Here is a 24,218-nt window from a genome sequence, read left to right as displayed (position 1 = left end):
AAAAAACAGAGACAGGCTTTGAGAACTTTTTTTTTTTTTTTTGTAGTCATTATCACAGGGGACTTCCTTAAAAGTCTATCAGTAATTTCATCAGTTGAGGGCATGGTGTTGAGAGACATCCTGGGTGCTTCACTGAATTCTAGTACCTGCACCTGCTTCCTGGAGAAATTTCCTTACTGCCTTTGCAAAAGTAACCAACCCTCCACTTCACCTTGTACCCATCTGTCCCTTGCAGTGGCTGTGGTTGTGAGTTTTTACAGCAAAAATTTATCTCAAGGCCTCCCCACTTCAGCTTTGCAACAGCTAAGGCATATCAGTTAATAAAATAAATACAGTTAGCTCAGGCTCAGCACTTAAATGCTATCAACACACTGAGGAATGGGGACTAAGAAGAGGTAAAAAGAAGAGTAATGTGCAGTGGCTGCATGCAGGCATTTGTACCTAGCTTTGTGTGAGGTGTTGCCCTTCAGTGTATGTCCTGCTGACAGATTTCTAGAGTCCTAAAAAAAAAAAAAAAAAAAAAAAACTTCAGAGGAATGTGTTATCTTTATTCATTGCAGTTTTCATGCCTCCTTTTTGTCCTTTGTCCTGTTATCAGAAACAGTTTGCTCCAGTCAGCTTACAACTCCTCCAATGGTCTGCTGAGGACTTGCACTGCAACAGCCAGCCTCACAAATGGCAGCAGGCAGGGAAGACTCACTTGGGCTTTAGAAAGCTCTGGGCTTCTCAGCCATCCTTGGGATGATGTTTTGAGAGCAATCCATCAAACACAGGCGGTACAGCAGTCGTGAGCAGTTAGCATCCCACTGACATGTGCGTTGCTTTTTCCAGCGGGGTTCTGCAATGGACACAGACAGTTACTACCAGCACCAAGACAATGGGGGACGCACGGTGGCATCCCTTTCACACATCACAGTGTCAATGCAGGAAGCATTTGCTTTCCACTGATTTCTTGCTAGCATCTACACTTTGTTCAAAGTTCACAAATATTAATATTTGAAAGGTGTCTCAGGCTCCACGCATTCAAGTATAAAATTTGGGTTAGTTCATCTCTCAGAACAACATGGAGATTTTTCTACAGCCAGTTCTCCCTCACTAGTAACAACTTAAAGAGCATATTAGAAAAGCTTTCTATTTGCTTACCCCATATTGGCATGAGGAAACGATATTATTATCAGTACCAGGAGATCAATTCTCTCTAAATGATCCTTCAGGCAGGAAGAAAATGTCATCAGTACTAATAATTTCGGACCATCCACTGCATCTGCTTTCCCTGGGTGCAGCCAGTGACACTCAGATGAATGCAAACAAGCAGCACGAAGAGAGTGAGGCCTCAGCCCAGAAAAACAGCACTTCTTAAACACAACCTGGACAAATCTCTGCTGCATGAGTGGTTTGGAGCAAAATAGTGGCATTACTTATGCTCTGAGTAACTTTGCTGCGTTTAATAGAAGCAGACTGGTTTTGTATGACCAGGTTTTGGGTCCCTGCTGATTTTATGGGTTGTTGTGAGGCATTTTGTGTCAGAAATGTCCCACTTACAGGGTTGCTTCCTGAAAATAAACTGTTGTTTAGTGTCCAATCTTAGCTCATCTGTTGATGTTTTTGTCTCTTAGTATTTAATAACTTGTCTAATTTACAGCCATAGTCTGATACACCATGTAAAAGCACATTGAACGGACAGGCTGATGTAATGCTTACCTTTTCTTGCACTGACCAATCAACATAAATATTATGAGGCTACTTGACAAACTCAGAATGACTGGAATGAGGATAAATAGCTGCTTGTCCTCTTCTCTGGACACTGCAAAGATAAATGATAACAAATAAGAAATTGTTACATTCCAGAACAGGTCATATTACCTCTTGAAAGCTTGGGCTCAGATTCAAGCTCAGCATGTCCAGGTAAATTGCTACCCTGCATATATTAATTTATTTGTTACAGACAAAAAATAAATTAAAATAAAATATAAAATAAAATAAAATAAAATAAAATAAAATAAAATAAAATAAAAAATTTTAAAAAGTTACTTTTGGTTCCCTACCAGAGAAACACTCCTGTGTCCATTCACTCCAGAAGCCCTGGTCGGCACAGAAATTGTTTGTTCTCCCCCTGACACGGACACATGAAATACGGCTTTGATTTACTCTGGCAATGGTAAAAGCAGTCTCCATTTGGGTTGACACAGACTGAGAAAGAAAATAGAGAACAAATGGCAAGGAGTTATGTGCAGCCACCAGTAGCTGTCTGGCACGACCTGATGTTTCTGAACATGCTCCCCAGGCTTTGCAAATCCCTGGATTACTTTTTAACAGTTTTGAATGGTTTCATAATAGTGGACCAGCTAGTGCCAGAAATATGATTATGCAGATAAACCTTCTGAAAACAGATATGTTGCGGGGGGGAGGACGGGGACACAATTGTGTATGTCACCGTTCATATCTGTTAATTTATGGAATCTTTCATGAAATTAACTACGAACACTCATATGTAGGATATGACAATTGAAGAAAGAAAATGTCCTTCTGACATGCCCTATGATTAAGTAATTCTTGCCATTTTTTGCTATCAAAACTGCAACTGAATAACATAGGAGGAAAAAGCACTACGTATGAAAGATACATTTTGTCCCAGGCCATTTCTCTGGAGAGATTAGATTTATAGTTTCATTGGACCAAGTTGTGCTGCCAGGTTCAGAAAGACAAACCAAAACACTCTTTAAATTTCTGTTAAGACTTCCTGAGGTAACAGGCAGGAGGCCTGAGAAAGCTATTGCTCAGAAACTCACTATGAGTCTGTTACTGCTAAGGCAATCACTGCGGCTGGAGGGTCAGGGTGCTAAGCACCAACATACGCAGAGCAGCAGCCGGCCAGCGGCTCTGCACAGTCCACGAGCAGGGCAGCAAACATCCCGTCCCCAGTTTGGTGGCTTTCCTGGCACGTATCCCCACCACTGGCAGTGCCCCCACCTCCCCTCCCTGGGGCAGGGTGCTGTCAGGGATGTGTGGTCCCTACCGCCCAGGCAGCCTTGGCCTTGCCCTGCTCTTCTGCCAGCTGGACCTCGTACTCCAGGCACTGGGGTGGTGTTTCGCCACCCGGTGGGCTCCACACCACCCGGAGCTCCTCGGACGCAGACGTGGAAACCACCAGCTGCTTGGGGGGTGAGGGCTTTGCTGAGGGGGGAAAAGAAAAGAGAAGGTCAAGAGGTGCCATCAAACACATCCTGGTGGGAGTGGCTTCAGCTAATCAACCACCAGTCTCTGTCCCTTTTCCCCACTGATGGGATTTTTGAGCACCCATTGCTATCAGACATGATGCTACAGGAGCAAGGACTTCACCCAGAGGCTGGGTTTTTTATTTTAGCTTGAGACATGGCCAGGGCTTATGCCTCAGTCTGAGATGCGATGCAGGTGTTTCAAAATGCCAGCTTCTAAGCAATGTTCTTGGCACACTTTTCTCAGAGAGCAAACAGGCAATTTGGGCCCCTGTACTGAGGCACCTCAGTACTGTTGTCCTGACACTCTTTGCATCCCAGGAAAGGCTTGGAATATGTCATATGGCCAAAGCCATACAAGAAGCACATGGAAGCCCTAACTGAATCCAGAAATCCTGCTTATTAGCCCAGTGGATTAACTGGAGGGCTAGATGTTTATCCCTTGACATTTACATGTGGGCAAATAGCATCAACCTAAGAAGTGCTCTAGCAAAAAGCGAGTCTTTCTAACAGGTTATGCTTCACTCTGCACTTTGTTTTCTTTCCCCATCTGTGACAGGTTTCAAATCCACCTTTGCTTTTTGTTCACGTGTCTCTGGCAGACCCTACTGCACTTTACACTTCTCCCCTGCCCTTAGCTTGCTTTCAACAGCAATGCCCAAAAACCTCTCCCAAGCTTACAGAAGCAGAGCGGCAGCTTCAATTCCAGTCAGAGGAAATAAAGCCACATTTGCAGTTCTGCTGCTTGGACCAAAAAAAAAAAAAAAAGAAAGCAAAGCTTCTTTGCTGTCTGCCCAGCAGACCATTTATGTCCTGAGTCATCCGGATGCTGAGCACAGCACTCCACAGCACCCACTGAAACTGCAGGGTGGACACTGAGCAGTGCCACTTCCTGCATTCCTGCAGACACTTGTGGAGACAGGTCCTGCTGTGGAGACCAGTCTTTGCCACAGCTCCTTCTCTGGGGGAAACCCATCCATTTGCAAGAGCACACTTTAGTTTGAACCCCTCTCATGCAAGGTGTGAGCCTTCAGTGGCCATGCAGGTCTCCAGAGCCCTGCTGCTTTCCTTCCAGCCTTACCTAGGTTGTGAAGGCGCAGGGTGGCATACAACGGCCTCAGCAGGGTAGCTGCTGCTGACCCATTGACACAAATGCTCAGATCCTTATATTCTGCCTGGCTCAGGTTCTGCAGCATGCAGCCAATGTTTATACCATGGTCCTGGATGTAGTCATCACACTGCTCTGCATGGTCCAGGCCCTCATACCTAGCAGAAAAAAAAAAAAAAAATCAAAACAATGGCAGTTAATATTTATTTTTTTTTCTTCTTAAAGAACAATTGGATAGGAGCAAATGAACCTAAACCATGATCATCTCCTGTGCCCTACGCACCCTCTACCTGCCACAGGTAACTCAAAATACTGTGCTGTGCATCCTCTCACCTGGACTTCTGCTATGGGACATGTGTTGGGGGAAGGAAAAATAATATGCATACCTTTCTCCCAGGTTTGTTTTTATCGGCTGTGGCAACCTCTCTGCAAGCCCTCTGCTGGAGCACAAGAGACCTCGTGAGGGGCCACTGCACGAGTGGAGCAGGGGCAGGCTCTGGCCCCAGCTCATGAAGACACCCATCTTCAAGCAGCCACTGGCTCTGGAGTTACAGAAAGGTCTGCTCCCAAGCCAAAATGCAGACATTTGTGGCAGATAACATGTGCCATAAATGTGAGCGTGCTAGCGATAACAAGCTGTTATGGTTGAATGTGGGTAGGTCCTCTGCATACACGCAATTGTGTAATGAAAACCCAGAAGGTGGGATCAAAGAAAGGGTTTGCTGGTTATTAGCGATTGTGAAACAGTAACCCTGTCCTCACAAACTGCCTCCTGTCTCTGCGGATTACTTTCCAAAGCTGGCCCCATCCTGGAAATACTGCCTAGGGCTTTCTATCATCTTTTTAATGCTCCTGCTGGGTTATTTCCATTTTGGTAGGGCTGAATCTGCCCTCTATATCCTGCGCCTAATAAAAGCCGCGCTGCAAAGCACATCATCATGTGGGAAAAACCTCATGTGGTAGGGCTATAGAAAAGAACTCACAGGGATCAAAGGCTACCAGGGCTGTGTTCCCACCCATTCTTGTTATACAATGGGACCCAGATCCAAATGCTTGTTTTTGTTAGAGGCAGTTAAATAATGGTGTTTTTTTTGGTTTTTGTGGGTTTGGAGTTTGTTTGTCTTTAGCAACAAATCATACATATCCATGATGGATTTTTTTGTTGTTGTTTTGTTTTGTTTTTTCAAGTAGACCTTTGTAGTTTGTAAAATTATTTTAAATTGTTTCGAAGAACATTTCCAAGAGCCACACAGAAACTATTTTTATAAAGCAGCTATGCTTTTCTTTACAAGTAGCCCAAAGACATGAAACCAAATGATTTCCTAACTAGTCATCTTTACCATAGTATCACAGGAAATGAAGCACAAGTGAAGCATTTAGATTATCTAAAAACACTTAAGTCCAGCTTAGTTTTTATTGCAGAAGAGTCATTAGGCAGTAGTATGAAAGAAGTAACTGAGAAACATTGATCATTACTACTTCTAGACAGCTCTTTTGCTTGGATGAGATTTGCTTGTATGAAAATATATTTGAGAAGTAAAAGTGTTAGTGCCAAGAGTGCCTGCTCTTTGTATAGGGTTCACTGAGCCTAGTAACTGCCTGCCTAATCCTATGCTATAGAGATATATGCATTATGAGCAAGAGAAATGCATGGCCCAAATGGTATGCATTGAGTATGGTATACTGAGTGAAGGAAAAGCACAAGGCCTCATGATGGCCAACATGCGGAAAGCACTTATGCAGCAGTATAAAAAAGAAAGGAGGAAGAAAGCAAAAAGAACTGCTCATTTAAGATCAGCAGTAGATTTTAAGGAAGGCTGCCCAGAGCTGTGGAGCCAGACTGCTGCCCTGCACACAGTGACAGCTCCCAGTATGGGGCTGAGGAAGATGTGTGTGTCCCATCTTGCCTTGAGCAAAAATTCCCAGAAGCCTGCTCTCTGCCTCTCCATGCTGGACACAGCTCCTGGAGAGGGGCTGGGAAGAAGCAGGATTTGGGGATTTCCCTGACAGAAGGCACATGTTGCTTGGAGTGTTATTCTAGGTGGATAACGTAACGGCTTTGCCAAACATAAAAGCGTATTTTCCATTTTAGTACACTGAGTGATTCAAAGTGGAGTTCACTTGATTGCTTCCTGGCTGTTTTTCTATTTTGCTGATACGTACCAGTAATATAAACCATAATGTACTCCGCGAGGTGCGAGGAGACCTGGTTGCCAAGTGCACTTGAGGTATTCCCAGTCATGATAGATGCAATGAAAATTCTGAACCTCTGATTCCAGCTTTCCTGTCAAATGAGAAGAAAATCACCACCATTTAGCAAAACACCAGTCAGAAATACAATTTTACAACTTTGAACAATTGTGTGCTGCAGTCAAAAGACAAAGAAGGCCAGTCACAATCATCAGATAGTTTTGCTGCCAAGTGCTCTATTTCACATAAAGCTCAGTTTGCTGTGGTTAGAGCAGAAATATGTGTAACTGACCCTATCATTCAGCAGTGGAGCTGTTGCAGGGAAACCCAGCAGAAACAGGGTAAGGACAGAGTCTTGCAGCAAAGAGAAAGAGGCAGGAGATGCTGGTTCTGATTCTACCTCTTCCCATAGCCTGTTAACACCTGATGGCAGGGGACTCATTGCGGTACCTTGAGAAATGAGCCCCAAGTATCCAGTAAGCACAACCACAGCCACGGACAGCAGTGAGATGTCTTATACCTCAGCAAGCCCTACAATGGCTTAGCCATCCAGCAACCCTCAGGCCAACAGTGCTTCATGCAACAGGCTCATGCAAAGTGTGAAGCCGCACCAGGTACAGAAGGCTGCTCCTAACCTTGCAATGGGACCTGAAAGGTAGCATAAATCCATTCACTCTGCACCTCCACATCATTGGTACACCGTCCTTCAAGCAGGGTTTGTACCTTCACTTCAGCAGTCCTGCTGAGGTCAAATCCAACTCTGAATTTTAGTTTCCTAGTAAAAATAACCTGGTTGAAAGACAGACTTTATAAGCACCTCTTTTGTCACTGAGCTGCAGAATTACCTACCATTGCTAACTCTCTACCTGATAGTAGGCTCACGCGTTAGTTTTAATGTTTCATTTCGTTTTAACCCTGCTTTTCCTACCTAGTGCTTTTTGGGCACTCTTGTACAACCAACTCTGTTGTGGCTTCTGCTGCCCATCCTCACTGTCTTTGAGTCCCTCCACCCCAATGACAAAGAAGATCAGACATTTAGGCATTTCCACCAGCCAGGAGCACCCAGGAAGGTCTGACAAGGACACTGACATAAATCCAGATGAAAATCATATTTTTGGGAAGTGAGGTAATCAGAAACAGAAGCAAGCTGTATCATGAGGAATTTGTTCTTGTGAGTGATGGTTTACATAGGAAAGTGCAACCACAGCCAGCAGGGCTGGTCCAGTATCCTGTTGTGGTGCAGGAGCCAGGTGATGCTGCACTCCCAGGGTTAGCCCTTTGTGAGACAGCTTTATGAGCATTCCCTCTAAAGGTTTTTCTTTTTGCCTCAGGATTACTCACCCTTCCCCTAAACGGGAAAAAGTATGTTGGAAAGAACTGCAGCAAGAGGGAGAAGGAGTCATATTGACCCAAAGAGTAACGGCCTGTAAAGTGAATATGCTTGCTGCAACAGGAATTTGGTGCAGTGGTAGAGCCCCCAGTTGGACTTTTGTCAGCAGTCACAGAGCTTAAGAGCCCTGTTGAGCCACGTGTTTCTATCAGACATTGCTCACTCTTGCTTTCTCTGATGTTCTCATAGATTTTATTTTTTTTTAAACCAACTTTTCTGTATGACCTTATCTGGCACCCAGATTTTGGCACGGTGTCAGAGGTGACATATTTCTCTCTTTTGGATCTGCTTTGTAAACACTTTTATTACTTGTGATTTAGGGAATTCTTACACGGTCTTTTTAACTGCTTTTTTTAATTATTTTTATTGCACTTTTTAAATGTCAGTTAAAAACATCTTGGAAAAATCAGCACAGCTGCTTGCTGCTGCATGGCTCAAAGCATGACTTGCGCATAAAGAGCAACTTCCCATGCCCTGGCAACTGCAATATCCTACTGAAACAGGGAGGGAGGCTCCGTGCTCTTCCCCTCATTCAAGCTCCAAGGGATGGCTGGGCTCAAAGCCTTTGGTTGGTGGCTGAACACAGCCTGGCAGCCTTGGCTTTGATGCCTTGGGTGGATGAAGCAGACAAACAGCTCACATAGGACCTGCAGAAACTATTCACAGAAAAAGGCCAGGGTCCACAGTACAGCTAACCTGGTATGCCTGCTTCTTCTCTCTCTCTAGTCTCCTGACCCGATGAGCTTTCTAGCACTCCTGCATTATGGTTGTGCAAAATCTTCCCTTTCAGGAAAATGAAAGGAATTTTTTGGTACTCCTCAGTATTGTGCACCAACCAAGCAGCCTGCCACTGGGTTTCCCCTTGCCCTGCTCCATTTCCCTCTTCTAAAGAATCCCACAAATATTTCAACAATCCTTCCTGTACTGTGTCTGTTTGCTGTTGCCCTGCTACACATCAATGAGATAAGACTGACAGTTTTATCATTTTTTTATTTTTATCAGAGTTGAGCTGCAGTCAAACATATCTAAAAAACAGAAGTAAATGTCAATTAAAAGCACTCTTCTGAATGAAAGCAATGTTAAAGCATTAGGATAATTAATGAAATGTAATTTGTTAATTATTTACCATGCTGCAACCCTAAGGATATGTTGATATTGCCTGAGTTCCAGTTCAAATGCCTGTAAAGACTCTCTAAAAAGTATAGTGTCTTTTACAATGAGGAATGGTACTGGATATCACTTTATTACTTTTGTCAGTAAGGGCCACACCCTTTGATACAAATAGCCACTTTTCTAACTCTCACTACTGCTGTTGTGAAGTTTCAAAACCCATTCCTGTCTGGCAAAGGTTTCAAAGCACTGGCCCTATGGAACGAAGTCTGCCTTTTCCATGGGAAGTTGGAACTGATGTTTTGCCACTGTCCTGCTGCTCCCTTAAAGGCAAACACAAACCTGCACAAGAAATAAAGGCAGAACAGCAATATAAGAGGAGTAAACTGCGTTCTCTTACCTTCCATTCTCTGTCACCAGTGTTACGGTATTCAAATTTGTATTTTACTGTGCACTCATTGAAGGTTTGTACGTTGGGTGGAGGTTTCCACTCTATATCGAGAGAACCTAAAAGCCCAGGATCAGTGATCTGAAGGTCTTGTGGGGGAGCAACTAAATTGAAAACAAAGCACAGGGTAAAACAGGTTGTTGATGTAAAGAAAAAAGAGAAAGTCATTAAATTTGGTGAAATGAAAAATGCAGCTGCTGGGTGCGGAGGGAAGCTGGGTGGAAGTTTAATAGCCTTCGCTGAACAAACACACACAACCTCACCTCCTGCCTACGCAAAAACAAACAGTTCTTGCTGATACTCAAAAAAAAGCAGTCAAGAACCACTGAAGAGGGACAAAAATGCCACAATATCTTTGACACTCCCTTTCAAACTGTTATAAACAGAATTGCTGTCCTGGGGTGAACTTTCAAGCCCTCTAGTTGCTCACTTATAACTTTTGGTATTCACCAAGAGCTGTGAGGACAAGTATGAGGACAATCCTTGCTGGCATTGCATTCAGCATGTATACCAACATAGGATGACAGATCACATCATGCTGTCAGAGAAATGTATATTCCTTAAGTGTAACAGAGACAAATCACCCATCTTGCTTTAAATACTCTTTTCAAGCTTATTGAAGATTAATGAAAGAAACAAGATAAAACCATACAGAAGCACAAAACCAAAGAGGTAGAATCATTCTTATTTTGGACATCTGTCAGGTATAAACAAAAAATAAAAAATAAAAGTGCTTTTACAGTCAATATAGCTTTTATTACAATATTGTAAGTTGGTACCATGTGTTCATAAATCAGTATATTTTGGATGAATTTCAGAGTAAGTCATGCTTCCTAAAAGCTGAGCTCTGTATTGAGAATGCTGTTCACATGACCAAGCTGTTCAGATCATTCTATTTTATTAGTTCAAACAAAGTCAATTTTTGTAACAGGTCATTTTTCTCCATGTATGCTGTCTAGCAGTGATATTATCCATTTGGGTTTCTACATATTCATTGCATGATGCATGCTTATCTTGGTGACTTGTAGTCCATCTCCCGGCAGTGGCAGTCTTGCATTGCTGCCACGTCTCTGAGTGTGGTGTCCAGGGCACTGGCTTCTCTGCCCCCTTTTTTGCCTCCCTTTTTTGTCTTAGGATTTAAATTTATTTTATTATTTTTTTTATATAAATCCATTACAAAGGAAAACCCTGAGAATACCTTTATGTGGAACACATTGATATAAATCAGACTTTAATGTGCTCTTTAGAAAGTCTACAGAGAACACTACTGAAAGATGTATTTCTCCTGAGGAAGCCCTCCTAAATGAAACACTTCACAGGCAGCAGTCTTCAGGTTCCACATTTCCCAGCATGTAAAGCTCCCTGGGAGACTGGTTGTTATGTTAGATGTCAAAGTAGGATATCATGGCAATGTATTTAGGGAGGTGCTGGGGCAAGGAACAATAGATTATAACAATCTGGAGGAGAAATAAATGAGCTTTTATGTATTTTTCTGTGTAAGAAGTAAAACACCTTGCCTCCCACCAGCTATGAGTCCCGTGAATGCAGCCTGGGTTCAGAGGGTGGCTGTGGGCTTGATCCAGCTCCAGAGGCAATGGGGCATGGCCCTGCACGTGCAGCCCCTTCTAACCAGGGCTGTCCTGCTCATTCCCACATCCCCTCAGAAGGCCAGGGGGAGGTATCACTACGCTATGGCAGGCACAGATTTACCAACATGGGCAGAGGAGGGGAGAGTAGGGGCATAGGCAGCTCTACTGGTGCAGAGTGCCCAAGCTGGGCTCTGGGTGAGTATCAGAGCTGGGACAGAGGGCAAGGTGAGGGCATTTTCTGGTTCTTTGCAAACCTGCCAAAACTCCAAGAAAGGGAGAAGCGGCACCAGCAATTAACAGAGAACAGAGCTTAAAGAGGCACAGCTGCTAAAAAATGAATGAATGCATGTCCAGAAAGGCCATTTATGGTCACAGGAATGAGGGAAACAGAGGAACAGGGATGTTCATCACACACCGGCCAGCCCACGCTGAGAGCTGCCAGAGCTGCTGCGAGGGAGGACTCCCACAGCCCCAGCACACCATGTGTGAGCAGACAGCTGGCCAAGCTCTGCAGGCAGGGCTAAAAGCAGGACTGGGAGCCTTCTCTTGCAGGAATGAAGGTTGAGCCTTGCCTGTATACAAACAAGCAAAAAGCTACTAGCTTTTGTTTGTGAGTCTCATATGAGACTTGCAAGAGAGCAGTAGGTTAGGCCAAAGTGGAATTTCTGTTTCTCTGGAAACAATAACACTCTGAAATTTGTTTCCATCCTGATTTTTTTTCCATAAGCAACATTTTTTTCTAACAATAGCAACTGTAAACAGTAATTATTGCAAAATAAATTTCAAACAAAATTAAAGTTCAGTGGGAATGGAAAATCTTTGTTTTAGAATGTCACTTGCATTCTGGAATTCAATTGTTTTATAGATGTCAACACTGCCTCTTGCAGTTTCTCAGTTTTACGTTCTTACAGGACATACAAATCTCACTCACATCATTCATGCAGAACACAGGACTAAAAGCACTCTTTTTTGTCATCCAGCCTTGAAGGAAAGCTGCTACTGAGTGTTTCTTGAAAGAACTACCTCCTTCTCTGTGCGACTTGCGCTGCAGTGACTCATCTCCCAGTGTGCTGGATGACAGCTGCAGCCCCCAGGCCATCCCACCCCCAGTTCTGTGCACTTTTGCTCCAGCATCACTGCTTTGATGACCAATCGCCAGTACATTCTTACCAAAGGTGTGCGAGACAGCTGCCTCCTGCCGCCACCATGCACTATGCGAATGGTGAAAGGGGCAGGAGGGTTTTGTAATTTTTCCACCTGCTTTACAAGCAGTGTAAAATGGAAAATGGCAGCCTACGAGCTACCCCCTGCTCTTTTATATCTGCATTTCTTGGTTTGGTCAGCTCCGGAGTAGGGGTGCAGGTGACTAACATTTTGAGAAGCACGTTTTAAGGGCAACACTTGCTCGCCTGGAGTGGCAGCATCATGTTTGCTGGCAGCTTCCTGTGCATGCTGGCTGGCAGAATGGGGAGCCCCTCGATGCCCTCCCAGCCATGTTTTCACCTCTCCAGTGCACACTGGCTGTGGAGGGCAGGGTCAGTCCTGCTAAATGGCCCTCTAAAGAGGGAGAGCATCTGGAAGTGAAGTCCCAGCTTCCACTGCACCCACCAGTGACCGTAACGCAGCAGAGCAGTACAAGAGAGTTTCAGGTGCCACTGCCGTGGTCAACAGCTTTCAGAGCAATATTTCTTACAAGAATAAATTATTATTCTCAGATTATGAATTACTTCTCTGTTTCTTACACCATGCACAGTCTGTACAGCTGCAATCACACTCAGGAGCATTTATGTACCTAGGTGGTGTTTATAAAAGCCAGCCCTATATATCAAACGATATATTCACTGCACAAGAAAGGCAATTTCTGCTCCCTTTGAAGTTTCCACTAAACACACAATACATTTACGCAATTGGTTGCATATTTATAAATCTGCCCCTTGCTACAACAAAACAAGCCATGGCTGAAGATCTACCTCTGCAAAGAGCCCGCGCTAATGCAACGCACGTGTGAGCAGGAGCCCAGCGTGGGTGCTGTAGTTACCTGCCGTCTGCTGGGAGGAGGAGGAGGCCATGCAGCCCCACACCAGTGCCAGGGTGAAAAGGTAAAGCCTCTGGAGAGCCATCAGAAGGACTTCAAATGTTCGGGGCAGCAGGTATGCAGTGTTGGAAAAGCTGTCCTTCGACGCACAGATAGGAAGGCTGGAAAAATGAAGCAGAGTTGAAAGGCTTTAACACGGTGGTGGGGCTCTGGAATTCCCTCTGCAGGGTGTGCACAAGCAACAATTGTCTTTTCACTCGTTTACCAAGACAGATTAATCATTTCCCAAAGGAGTTGTGGTTCTGTGTTTTTTTTTTGTTTTTTTTTTGTTTTTTTTTTTGTTGTTTTTTTTTGTTGTTGTTTTTTTCATTTTTAAATTTTGGGGACAGCAACACATGGATGACTTTAGCTTCATTCAAAATAGTTTCTGGCTAGCTAAGCACATTCTCCAAATGAAAGTCAGTCTGCAATCATCAAGCTGTCTGCAGCACATCTTCTACGGAAAGAGTGAGGCAGCCAGTCAGCCATCCCTCCTTCTGGAGGGAGTGCCTCCAAAGAGTGATATTTTTATTAGAAAACTCCAAATCAGAATGCTTGAGACTTTCTTTATCCAATAAACAAATGCAGTTTACTGAACTGTCACCAGCAGAGCTTTCCTGTTTCAGGATTTGGTCAGTAAAAAGAAAAAAAAATCAGAGAGAGGGTTTCCTTTCTAATTCATCCTTCAACAACAACAAAAAAGCGATGTTAGCAATCTCTGTGAAAAGTCTTCTTTGGTAAAACAAATTTTGAAGTGAACAGATTTATCTTCAAAGCAGGTCTGCTGGAGGAAAGACGGGGCATGAGAGGGAGTATGGAGCAGTTTTTTTTTTTTGGGGGGGTGTCCTCCTTCCTTCAGACTTCATGCTGGAGAGGGCAGGAACCACTGCCCATGAACACACCAGCTCAGCCAGCCTCCCTATGGCAGAAAGCACATGCATTACAGGTTACATATATATATATATACATATACATATGTATATATATATATATAAAATTAAGTATATTATATAACATATTTCTTTAACTTTTACATATAGATTAGCTATAGATAGAGATGTATGTCTGTATAGTGTTTAAGTTCTGCTTGTGTAAAATTACAATGGCACCTATGGGAACACACAATGCATCCCTGAGCTTATTTCAGATTACAGACCTGGTATTTTGTTGCTCCACATCCTTGGATATAAAGGTTGGCTCCTGGGTGGTACTCAGGCATGCCTACTCTTCAAACACCCAGCTGCTGTGTGACAATACAAAACTGGCAGAGTTTGGGAAATCAGAGGGCTGAACCAACAAAGACCCCATCCCACTGAACAAGGAGAAGGGCATCAGTTTGCTCGGGCGGGGGGGGGGATGAGGGAGGGAGTATGAATTAACCAGAAATCCTAACTGGCAACACATGGCTGTGATGAAAAACATGCTATTTCAGAAGCTAATTTTCAATTAAAACCAACCTCAGATCCTCCCAAGTGCTCCACATGAGTGTAAAAAATACTGGTAATTTTTTGGTTTTACTGTAGAATGAGAAGGGAAAATTCCAGTCTGAATAAATGAGTAGAATTAGTTTGTAACATGTTAAACAGGACATAAAGCTTGTGTCTCTAAAACCTATCAGATGGGATGTGTGTATAAGTCTTTCTTTCAGAAAGATCTCATAATTCAGTACAAAGAATCTGTGATAAAAGAGTGGGCTTAAAGAGCTGTGAAAGCAGCGGATATAACTCACATCTGATGAATAACAGCACCCAAGGATTGAGCATGAATCTTAATGGAAGAAGATTGTCTCCATTTCCAATTATGGTTAGTTTTAACATATTTGCATAGGTTCACAAGGCAAATAAAAATAAGCAAAGGTTTACACAGAAAGATTTAAAACCAGTGAAGAGCTCTTACCTGGACCTCTGCTAAGTACAATAAAGCCCCTCTGCCTCTGGAGGGCTGAGCTCCTCCACAGCCTTGTGGCTGCTCTGCTAAAAACTTTGTATTTCTTACAACTTCAGAGGTTTTTAAAGACCTCTGTCTGTTCTCTTCAGGGATCAGATATCACACTGCAATGTTACGGCACTTGCCACACAGTCAGAAGCTTTATTAAGCTAGCAGCTTAGCCACTAGGGAGGACAATGTCAGGATTTATGATCTGTTGGTGTGAATTGTTGCCATAACTGTGCTCAGTAGGTCAAAGGTATGTTTCAAATATTTTAATAATTCATTAAAATGAAAAACAAATAGTGTAACCGGCACAGGCTGCTTGCCAGAGGCTGCCTGAACCCCTGCGGTGCTGAGGCCCAGCTGTCCCCAAAACCTGAGAGCACCATCCCCATGCAGCACCTTGGCCTATGCACCCCAGCTCTGGTCCCACAGGGACAGCCCTGGACTGGGCTATCCCACGGCCTCTCCTGCAGCTCTCTGGCTCTGCTCACCCACAGCACAGACAGCTGTTCCTGCCTCTCAGGGATCTACGGGAAATATATAAAATCATCCATCCGCTCCATCCTTTTCTGCATTGTAGGTATATCGGCACAGCTGGTCACCATAAACTTCATAGAGCATTTCATGGCCCTGTTTACTTTATCCCTCCTTCCCAGCATCATCCAGTGAGCTATCCCACCTCCCAGCCCCTCCTGCACCTTGCTTGAGCCCTGACTTAGGTTCAGCCCACAGCATCCTTTGCAAGGACTTCAGCCACACCTGGTTTGACCCCACTTAAAGCTCTACTACCCAACACAAATTGCTGTCCTTTATGCAAAATAAATAAATAAATAAATAAATAAATAAATAAAAATAGTTTGTCTCCCTACTGCCTTATGTGAGGTGAGGGAAATTGATTGCAGCAATTCCCTTGCAGGTGGGACAGTAAATGGTGTTTTGGAAAGTGGAGCTGCAGTGCGCGTGCCCTGACAAGTAATGGGCTGTGGCTGAGGCTGCACGCATCTTCCCTCTGCCAAATTTAGAAATATTGAGAAATGGTGATGACATGCTAAGGAACATGAGCAACAGTTTCAGGAACAGAAGGAGCACTTCTTGTCAGGAAGAAAACAGCTCTAAAAGCACCTGTACAGGACATGTTGTATTGGTGTTTGAACTGATGCCCAAAAGAATGTGTTATTGCTCCCCAGCTGGAGTCAATGAGAATGTTCAAAGCAGCAAAGGTAGGATCAAGCCCTTTTCTACCTGCCAGTTATCTTCACGATTCCACTGGGAACACACACACACAGACATACACAGTCGGACAAGGTATATCAACCAGCAATGCTAAGGAAAAAAAGTGATCCCATGTATCTTGTTATAACAACTACCTCCCAGAAGAGACACCAACTGTGTGTGCACAGCTTTGAAGGCAGAGATGCAAGAGCAAGAAAGAGGACCACTGGGTTCTGTTGGGCTCTGGCAAAAGGGGAACTCTGAAGTGGCGACCAGGAAGCGAGTGACCCACTGCTGTCCTGACCTGGGGTGGCACATAGCTGGAAAACAGCCCAGAAGACCTTGAGAACTTTGCTCATGATTGATCACCATGTGAATGACTGCTCTTCTTCTTTCTGAAGCAACAAGCAGCAGAAATGGGTAGTACAGACCCTGCTGCCTAGAGCATCCCTTGATTTTTTTTTTTTTTCAAGGGGGAAAGGAGGTTATGGGTCTGTTCTCCCTTCATTGAAATTACACATCTCTGGTTGTTTCTTCCTTGCTTTATACAACATAAGGGGGAAAAGTTCCTTGTTGCTGGTAAATGTATGTCCTTGCTGTCAGAGTTATGCAAGATGAGGTTTTAACATTGATGTATTTTCATTGTGTAAGCTATTTTAGAAGAAAAGGTCACATTGGCCAGATCATTTAAAACAGATGAGAAACATTTGCCAGTAGGGTGAATGCCAGTTCCCAAGTGCTAGAACTGGGTCAGTTCCTGAGAAAATTAGGTTGGAAAAAAGCACAGTTGGGCTTTGCAATAACAAGGCTCAAAGCCTTGGCCGACGCCTTGGCCTATGCTTGGCAGCACCGGAGCACACAGGGAGGAACAACGAGCTCACAGTAGTGTTGAAAATCTTCTGCACATTCACAGCCCCACCTGCTCAAACAGCTCCCCTTGCAAACTGAAGGCATCTTTCTTTTCCTCTCCATGTGTTGTGGCACTGGTACCTGATGCTCACACCATGTTCCTCCCACAGACGGTGCTAATGCAATCCCCAGACTGATGCTGGAGGAGGCCATCTGAGGACAAGCTGGGGACGATCCCTGCCCTTTTCCAGCTATGTGGAGCCAAAGCACAACCCACACAGCAAGTGGGAGGTGGCTCTGCACACCTCTGTAACACTGTGTGCTCATACCTTGGCTAACACTGATTTTTTCAGTGCCATGCTCCTCAGATAGAGCAATGCCCTGGCAAGCTGAGGGAAACACAGGGCATAGCCCTTCATGTGCCTGAACAGAGCCTCATGCCCTGAGCTCAGGGCAGGGACAAGCAGGTGATTTGCATCTTACTAAGCATTCTGCAAATGAGGTTAAATTGTGAAAAGCTCACGGAAGAAGAAATCTCCTGAGTGACAGTAAGGACTCCGTGGGTCCCCTGCTGTCCCTGAACACATCTGGGAAGGTGTTCTGGCAAAGGGCCTTAGTGCTGTGGTTGGGATCAGTTCCCCACGGCTGTGACCTGCACCCACCTCTCCTCAGAGCTTTCTGGTGTTTGTGGCAAGACACACGTGTGCCCTGCAGTGGGTGAATTGGCAGGGGTTTTTTTCTGTTCATCTCCCTGATGTGGCTGCCTTTGCCATGAAGACTGTGATGGATGTATTTGGAAGTGCCGCCAGCACATTCACATTCATTTATTTCTTGATTGAGATTCTGGGAGGTGTGTTAGGTCGGTGAGTAACTGCTGGAGTCACTTTGTGCTCATGAACTTCTCAAGGGAGCTTTCCTTGCAGAACAGGAGTTACTGTTCCTCCAGGAGCCTGGCCAAGTCCCAGGGCACTGCAGTTGCTCTACAGGGGCAAGATTAGCAAAAGAGGCAAAAACTTGGGAAGGCAAACTTGTAAAGGCATCTCCAGGCTGAATAGGAAATGTTGAAGAGCAGAGAAGTCCCTGGGCATAGTCCTTGGCCTCTGTCAGATTCACTGAGCAGGTGCATCCAGAAATGTAAAAGTGTATATGTAAAAATTCACTTTGATTTTGAGGAAATAAACAGAGAGAAACATCTTTGATAAAGCTTCTCCTTGCAAACTGCTAAGAGTATGGTAAAGGTATCATTGCTGGAGCCAAGTCAAAAAAGATGGGCCAAATCCTTTCTGGTTAAAATATGTTTGCTATTGTTCATCTCTCTTGTGCCAAATTGGTTTTGTCAAACAATCCACTGCCCTCCTATGTAAAAATATTGGGATTTGATAGTTCAGAATAAAAGCTTTCCACTTTACAATCCAGCTTCATGTTAAGAAGTAGCTTCCTATTCTGTGAAATAAAAAATAAAAGGTTGCAGCTATGAACAGAACATTTGGGTATTGAACAGCATGTTTCGTTTGATCCAAAGTGATGGTTTTTCTATTGCCAGTGGGAAGAAAAATCAATGACTTATAAAAGCCTCTTAATTGCCTCATGTTTCAGGGAGGCAAGTCTCTTTTATACAACTTGCATTAAACAAGCTCTTTCCAGGGCGCCGGAATAAGAGAATCAGCAATTCAAAACAGACCTGTTGCCTCCAGCGTAGTAATATGAATTGCACAGAGAAGGGTACATCAATGCCAGGAGACGTGCTGGAAAGAGGAGCATGATGCAGTGGCGACAGACTGATTGTTGCAAGAAAAATCCTTTCTTTGCATTAATAAATTAAACACTCATGGCTTCCATGGGACTCCAGGAAGTAATAAAGGGAATCCAGATTCTTCAGCAGTGCCCAGTGTCAATATTTATTCTTGTGGTGAGTGGAGTCCTCAGTTTTCCCTCTGTGTCTGCTGATGAGTATTATTGGGGACTAACCCTGGCTTGGACATCTCAAGGAAGGGACAGCAGCTGTTTGAATGTGCCTGCATTATGCAAGCCAACTAGGCAGCTGCTGTGGAGCTGGCACGGCTGACCACTGAAATTTTTGCTTTCAGTGCAAAGGAAAGAGGGGAGTGCTGAGAGGATGAGGGAATGCCGGGGACAGGCATGCTGGAAGGGGACTGGGAGCAGAGCCTGGCATGCCAGAGCCCAGACTTTGCCCATAAATACATCATGGATTAATGAGAGGCACTGAAATAAAGACAGAAAGCCAGCATAGCAACAAGTGCTAATAAGCTGGTCACAAATATATCCAGGCAGAAATGAAAAAAGAAACCAAATGCAAAAGAAACTACAGATTATCTCTGGAACAGGAAAGCTCTGAAATATCTCTCAGCAGGAGCAGAAGGGACAAACAGCCAACCCACATATGCTTGCTGACCCAGCTGGGCAATGGGGTGCTTGTGACAGACATGTCTGGCCCCAGCACCACAAATACTGGGTACAAGACTGAACAAGGAGCTGTCCATGAAGAGCTGCAGAACAAATGCTGCACAGTTCCTCCCACCAAGTCCACCTCCACTCCACAAGTGCATCTGCAAGCCCCCAGCTGGCCCTGAGGCTGCCTTAGGGAAGACCGAAGCCTTCCCACCATGTGGCTTTGAACCCAGGTGATCTAGTGAGTTTATGAGGAATGGCACACCTCTTAAATCTTCACACAATACTGATGGAGCTGAATCCAGCTCAAGCAGCAGTTATTGTAACTGTCAGGAGCAGGTTCCCTTTGCTGGCTGCTGTGGAAAAATGTGAGAGTCTAGCCCAGTGCTAAGACCCTCAGATGTTACATCTTCAGAAATCGAAATGAAGAGTAAAAACTAAGTTGGGCTCCTGTCTCCTCCAGGCCAGTTCTCTGCAGATGCACTGGAGGACATTTGCAGACCAGGTGAGAATATGAGCTTTTCGCACTTGACTTCTTTATCCTAGGCAATTGGATTTTACCTAGTTATTCACAACTGACCAGTAATTTATGTTGGAAGAAAAAAAAAAAAAAAACATGCAGAATGGACCCCAGCCTAGTGTTAAAGAGTAGGCAGCTTCCTGACAGACATTTACAACTTTCTACCTGTGCAGCAGGATTGGCCAGCCTGGTTCCCAGCGTGAAGCTGGTGCCTTTCCATAAAATCCTCTCTCCACTTGCTCACTAGCCCTATGTGACAATCAGCAGCCAGGCTTTCAATAGCTACTTCAGTGCCAAATACTAGGGAGAGGGAACATCCCGTCCTGCCCCAAACTTGGGCTCCCCTGCTAAGGATGGCTGAACCCTGTGAGGGCCACGTTCCGCCTTTTGCCCATGAAAGCAGCTGGTCGGTCTCACCAAGCTCCCGCTCCTCTCCAGCCGCCTACCCGGCTTCCTGCCAATATTTTTTCCCAGCAGTGTTTACCCCCAAGAGTAGATGTGTGCTCTGCCTGTGTGCTTTAATCTTTCTGGTTTAAACCACTAGGTTTCACAGAACAACAGTAAGTAGTTCCAAGATCATTTTCAAGTTGCTCCAGAATTAAATAAACAAATTAAAAGTTGCTACGAAAGCAGACCTTTTCATGCTGAGTGCTCTCACAGAAACTGGGAAAGCAAGCCTGGCAGTGTGCAGACCACTGCAAATCAGCCCCACAAGCACTTCCCTGCAGCCTGCCCAGGGTACAGTGCATGGCTGGATCCAGCGCTGAGAGCCACAGGAGCCAGAGCTCCACCTCAGCTTTCAGACCACCTTAAAATAACAGTAACCTCAAGGCTTTTGCATCATTTTTTAAATTTGAATTTTCCTTCACAAGCTTCTGAGCCCTTGGGACAAGCAAAATAAGTTTCCCTTTCCTTCTTTAAACTCTATTCAATGTCTTGTACTGGAAAGTTTAGCAGAGATGTTGGCAGAGGTCCTTCTGGTGTGATCACTGTGCAGTGGGAGCAGTAAGTGTAAAAGACGGATATTCTGTACAGTGTACTGCCCTAACCTTGGTGCCAGAGGATCTGGCAATTTCCACTCGCTTCATTTGTGCCTCCCCATGAGTGGGATCTGGCAATTGGAGTCAGCCGGATGAGCTGACATTGCATGAAGTCTCTGTGCCTGGCAGGCCAGCTGGCAAACACTGGAGAAAGGGCAAAGTCTCTAGATCATTATCACGGACCAGCCTTTGATCTCTGAGCTGCAATCCTGGATATGAAACAGTATTTACCCTTGGGGGAGATGGTTTTTCTACAGCACAGGGTGCCTTTGGAGTGGACAGCAATGCCGGCCCATGCTCCTGTGCCTTGCATGTCCCATACAGTGGCTCAGGATGACCAATGCAAAAAACCCCCGCCCCAGCCTCTGTGTCTCTTACATAAAGATCTTACAGGTGTTGAAAGGTGCATTGCTGGATGCTTTTATCAATGGTACAATGTTTGGTCCAATGACAAACAAACCAAAAAGAAGTTCTTTAAGCTAAAAAATAAAAGTAAAAAAATGCTGAATTGATTTTTCCTCTGCAAAAGGATTTTTTTCCTCTGCAAATAATTTGAATTTCACCTCCCTTCCCCCCACTAAAAGAGCAAGCATTATACCAGAGAAACGGCTTGGCCCAGAACACTTAGACTGCAACAATATCTACTGACATTTTTATTAATAAGTCCATGCTGATTTAAGACAAGCCTAGATACTGTTATATTAAAATCTATTTAAATATGTCCATAAAAGGAAAAATATGAGATTTTATACATTTACATTTATGTTAGAAGTGACTACAGAAAGAATTTCAAAACAGCTCGAATGTGGCTTGCAGGGTATGGAACAGGTATCAGTTGCACCAACAGTAAATACAAAAAAAAAAAAAAAAAAAAAAAAGGCACGTAATTATGTCTGTCTGTAAGTCTGTAAACTTGCAATTCAATCATCACCTTCAACTCTCTAAGCAGCCAAAGTTATTTCAAGAACACAAACACCATTACCCTTAAAAAAGAAAGAAGTACTGATGGAAAACTATTTCAAATTCATATAGAAATGCCAGTAAGCACAAATCAATATTCTGTATTACACCTGTAAAGGTGTGCTGAGTTTCAAAAATACACAACAGAATATAATTACAATATAAAGCAGACAAATTCTCCCACTCCCATTTGTCTAAATGCAGCAGAGAATGAGCTGCTGGGATTTAATGCTGATCACATAGTTACAGCTTACCGTAACAGTTCTGGATTTTCCTTTGAGCCAGGTAATGTGCAAGATGAAAATATTCACTAGCTGTAAAAAAAATAAAATAAAAAACTGGAACAGCAAAAATGAATAAAAAGTCCTGCATATATTCCTGTTTCTAGAGAACAAGTTTCAAGCAGCTGCATCTGAACAGCCAGCCTGGAAGAGTTTAGTGTATAGGATACACATGAAGAAATAGGGAAGGGAAGACGACAACTGCTCACTGCCCACGGCAGAAGTCTGGCTCAATATCCCCTCCCAGACAGCAAAGTAAGCACATTGTGCACGTGGGATATAGTAAACAGTCCCACACCAGCATTTGAGGGATTTTCCTGTCACAAGATGTATTTTGATCAGAGAACCCTGATTTATGCAAACTGAAGTGTTTTGTGGAAATCCACTGGTTCCAGCTAACTTCTGGCGGACTCCTGCTTGGCTGCCAGCCAGTTTGCGGCGAGGCTGCTGGTAATGCAGTGATCCTGGCGTGGGGACAGCATCACAGGCAAATGCCACGGGCACCCTCATCCAAGGTCAGGGCTGGGGGCTCTCTGGGAAAAGCCTTGAAAATCCCAGCTGGTCTCAAAGGTTGCAGATCTGCCAACTCCCATAACCTGCAACGTGAGGACTGCTGGAGCTCCGCACTTCCTGAACTAGGACTCATCATCCCAGGAATGGGTGGGCAAGTCTCCACAGGCAGATGACAGCTGAACCACTTCATTTGTGGGAACGAGAAAGAAGGGAAAAAAAAAAAAAAAAAAAAAAAAAGGCATGAAATTATACGCTTTAACTTTTTATTCAATGGGAAATTTTGGATTTTGTTTCCCCTGGGACCTTTCAAACTGTGTGAGGCTCCTCCTCACCGAAGAATAACTTCTCTCCGTTGTTATTTCCCATAAAATATGTTTTGACTCAGGTCCTGATCAGATGGCTGCTGCTCTCATAAATGCAACAGAGGAAAAAAAACTGCCCCAAGCAGTTACAGGCAGAAGTGACACTGGTGGGATGGAGCCGATGCAGTATCTGAGAAGTCGGACTTCATGTCCTGAGAGAAGATGCTGGCAGTTCAGCTATAAATTATGGCTTTAAATGAGGAAATGCTAGTAGGACAGCTCCCCACTATGCTACAGGTACACCTGGTTGGTCTTCCCCAGTATGCACTGGCGTTTTCAAGTTACTGGACATTGACATCAGGAAGAGTTAAATTTCAACAATATTATTTGATTTAGGGATGTTCTTACATAGGTTGTTTCAGCAACAGGGAATTTGAATTGGGGAAAAGAGCAAACCAGCCTCTTGTGGAAGTTTTGAAATCCCTGTACATGCCCAGGAGCATGCAAGCATTAGATAATAGTGAAGCAAAAAGGAGAGGAGCAGTAACTGTTTCCTGCCACCCTGCTAGTGAGAGAGACTGATTCTAGCCAGAGGTGGCCATGGAATGTGGGAGACAAAAGTTTTTGCCAGATCATTTAGCAATTATTTTTAATACTGACAAAGAAGTGGGTCTGTGTGACTGGACCTGAGGGTAACACTACTCAGAGATCTACTAAAGCACAGTGGCTTTAAAAATCCACAGCTCCAGCTGGTCCCTTCCCACACAAGTGCCCTCATGATCCTTTGCAGTTGCAGCTTGGCTAGATTTGCCCTTTGGAGAAGCTCACAGAACAGCATTTGCACTGACCACAGCCTTTTAGCTTGGGGTGAAAAGGTAAGATAGTAGTACATCATCTCTGACATAAATCAACACTGTTTGATTTGCCATGGATAAAGGCATGCTATGCTGCCAGAGCCAAAATCTGATGTAATGGAGAATGCACGGCTAGCAGTCCAGCACAAAGATGAATTGAAACACTACTGAAGAGCTATAAAACAGTGATTTATTGGTTTAGTCCTCACAGAGACATTACTG

General features: G+C 44.1%; 1 protein-coding gene across 2 annotated transcripts; it reads right to left on the bottom strand.

Annotated features, from left to right (window-relative positions):
• Positions 1–527: 527 nt before the first annotated feature.
• On the bottom strand, positions 528–22,618 carry IL13RA2 (interleukin 13 receptor subunit alpha 2). 2 transcript variants are annotated; one of them, XM_084534191.1, is made up of 11 exons: positions 22,301–22,614; positions 14,281–14,385; positions 13,089–13,246; positions 9,414–9,565; positions 7,149–7,302; positions 6,487–6,607; positions 4,297–4,481; positions 3,017–3,174; positions 2,046–2,190; positions 1,702–1,804; positions 528–838 (listed from the first exon to the last, which is right to left on the bottom strand). In XM_084534191.1, exons 3-11 carry the CDS (start codon positions 13,168–13,170, stop codon positions 796–798), a joined length of 1,143 nt encoding a protein of 380 aa, XP_084390317.1. In that variant the 5' UTR covers positions 13,171–13,246; positions 14,281–14,385; positions 22,301–22,614; the 3' UTR covers positions 528–795. The 2 variants fall into 2 exon arrangements, with proteins under 2 accessions (XP_084390317.1, XP_084390318.1); XM_084534192.1 differs by lacking the exon at positions 14,281–14,385 and having other exon boundaries at positions 22,301–22,618.
• Positions 22,619–24,218: the final 1,600 nt, after the last annotated feature.

Source organism: Aythya ferina, assembly GCF_964211825.1.
Source record: "Aythya ferina genome assembly, chromosome: 13".
In the NCBI taxonomy this organism is placed as follows: Eukaryota; Metazoa; Chordata; class Aves; order Anseriformes; family Anatidae; genus Aythya; species Aythya ferina.
This window is presented reverse-complemented; position numbering and strand designations above follow the sequence as displayed.

Bases quoted from the DNA above. Each gene is read 5' to 3' on its own strand.
- IL13RA2 (XM_084534192.1), bottom strand. From the start codon at position 13,170: ATGGCTCTCCAGAGGCTTTACCTTTTCACCCTGGCACTGGTGTGGGGC. The intron at 9,566-13,088 runs GTAACTACAGCA...TTTTCAATTTAG, and splicing joins CTCCTCCCAGCAGACGGCAG to TTGCTCCCCCACAAGACCTT. The intron at 3,175-4,296 runs GTAAGGCTGGAA...TTCCCCCCTCAG, and splicing joins CCTGCGCCTTCACAACCTAG to CAAAGCCCTCACCCCCCAAG.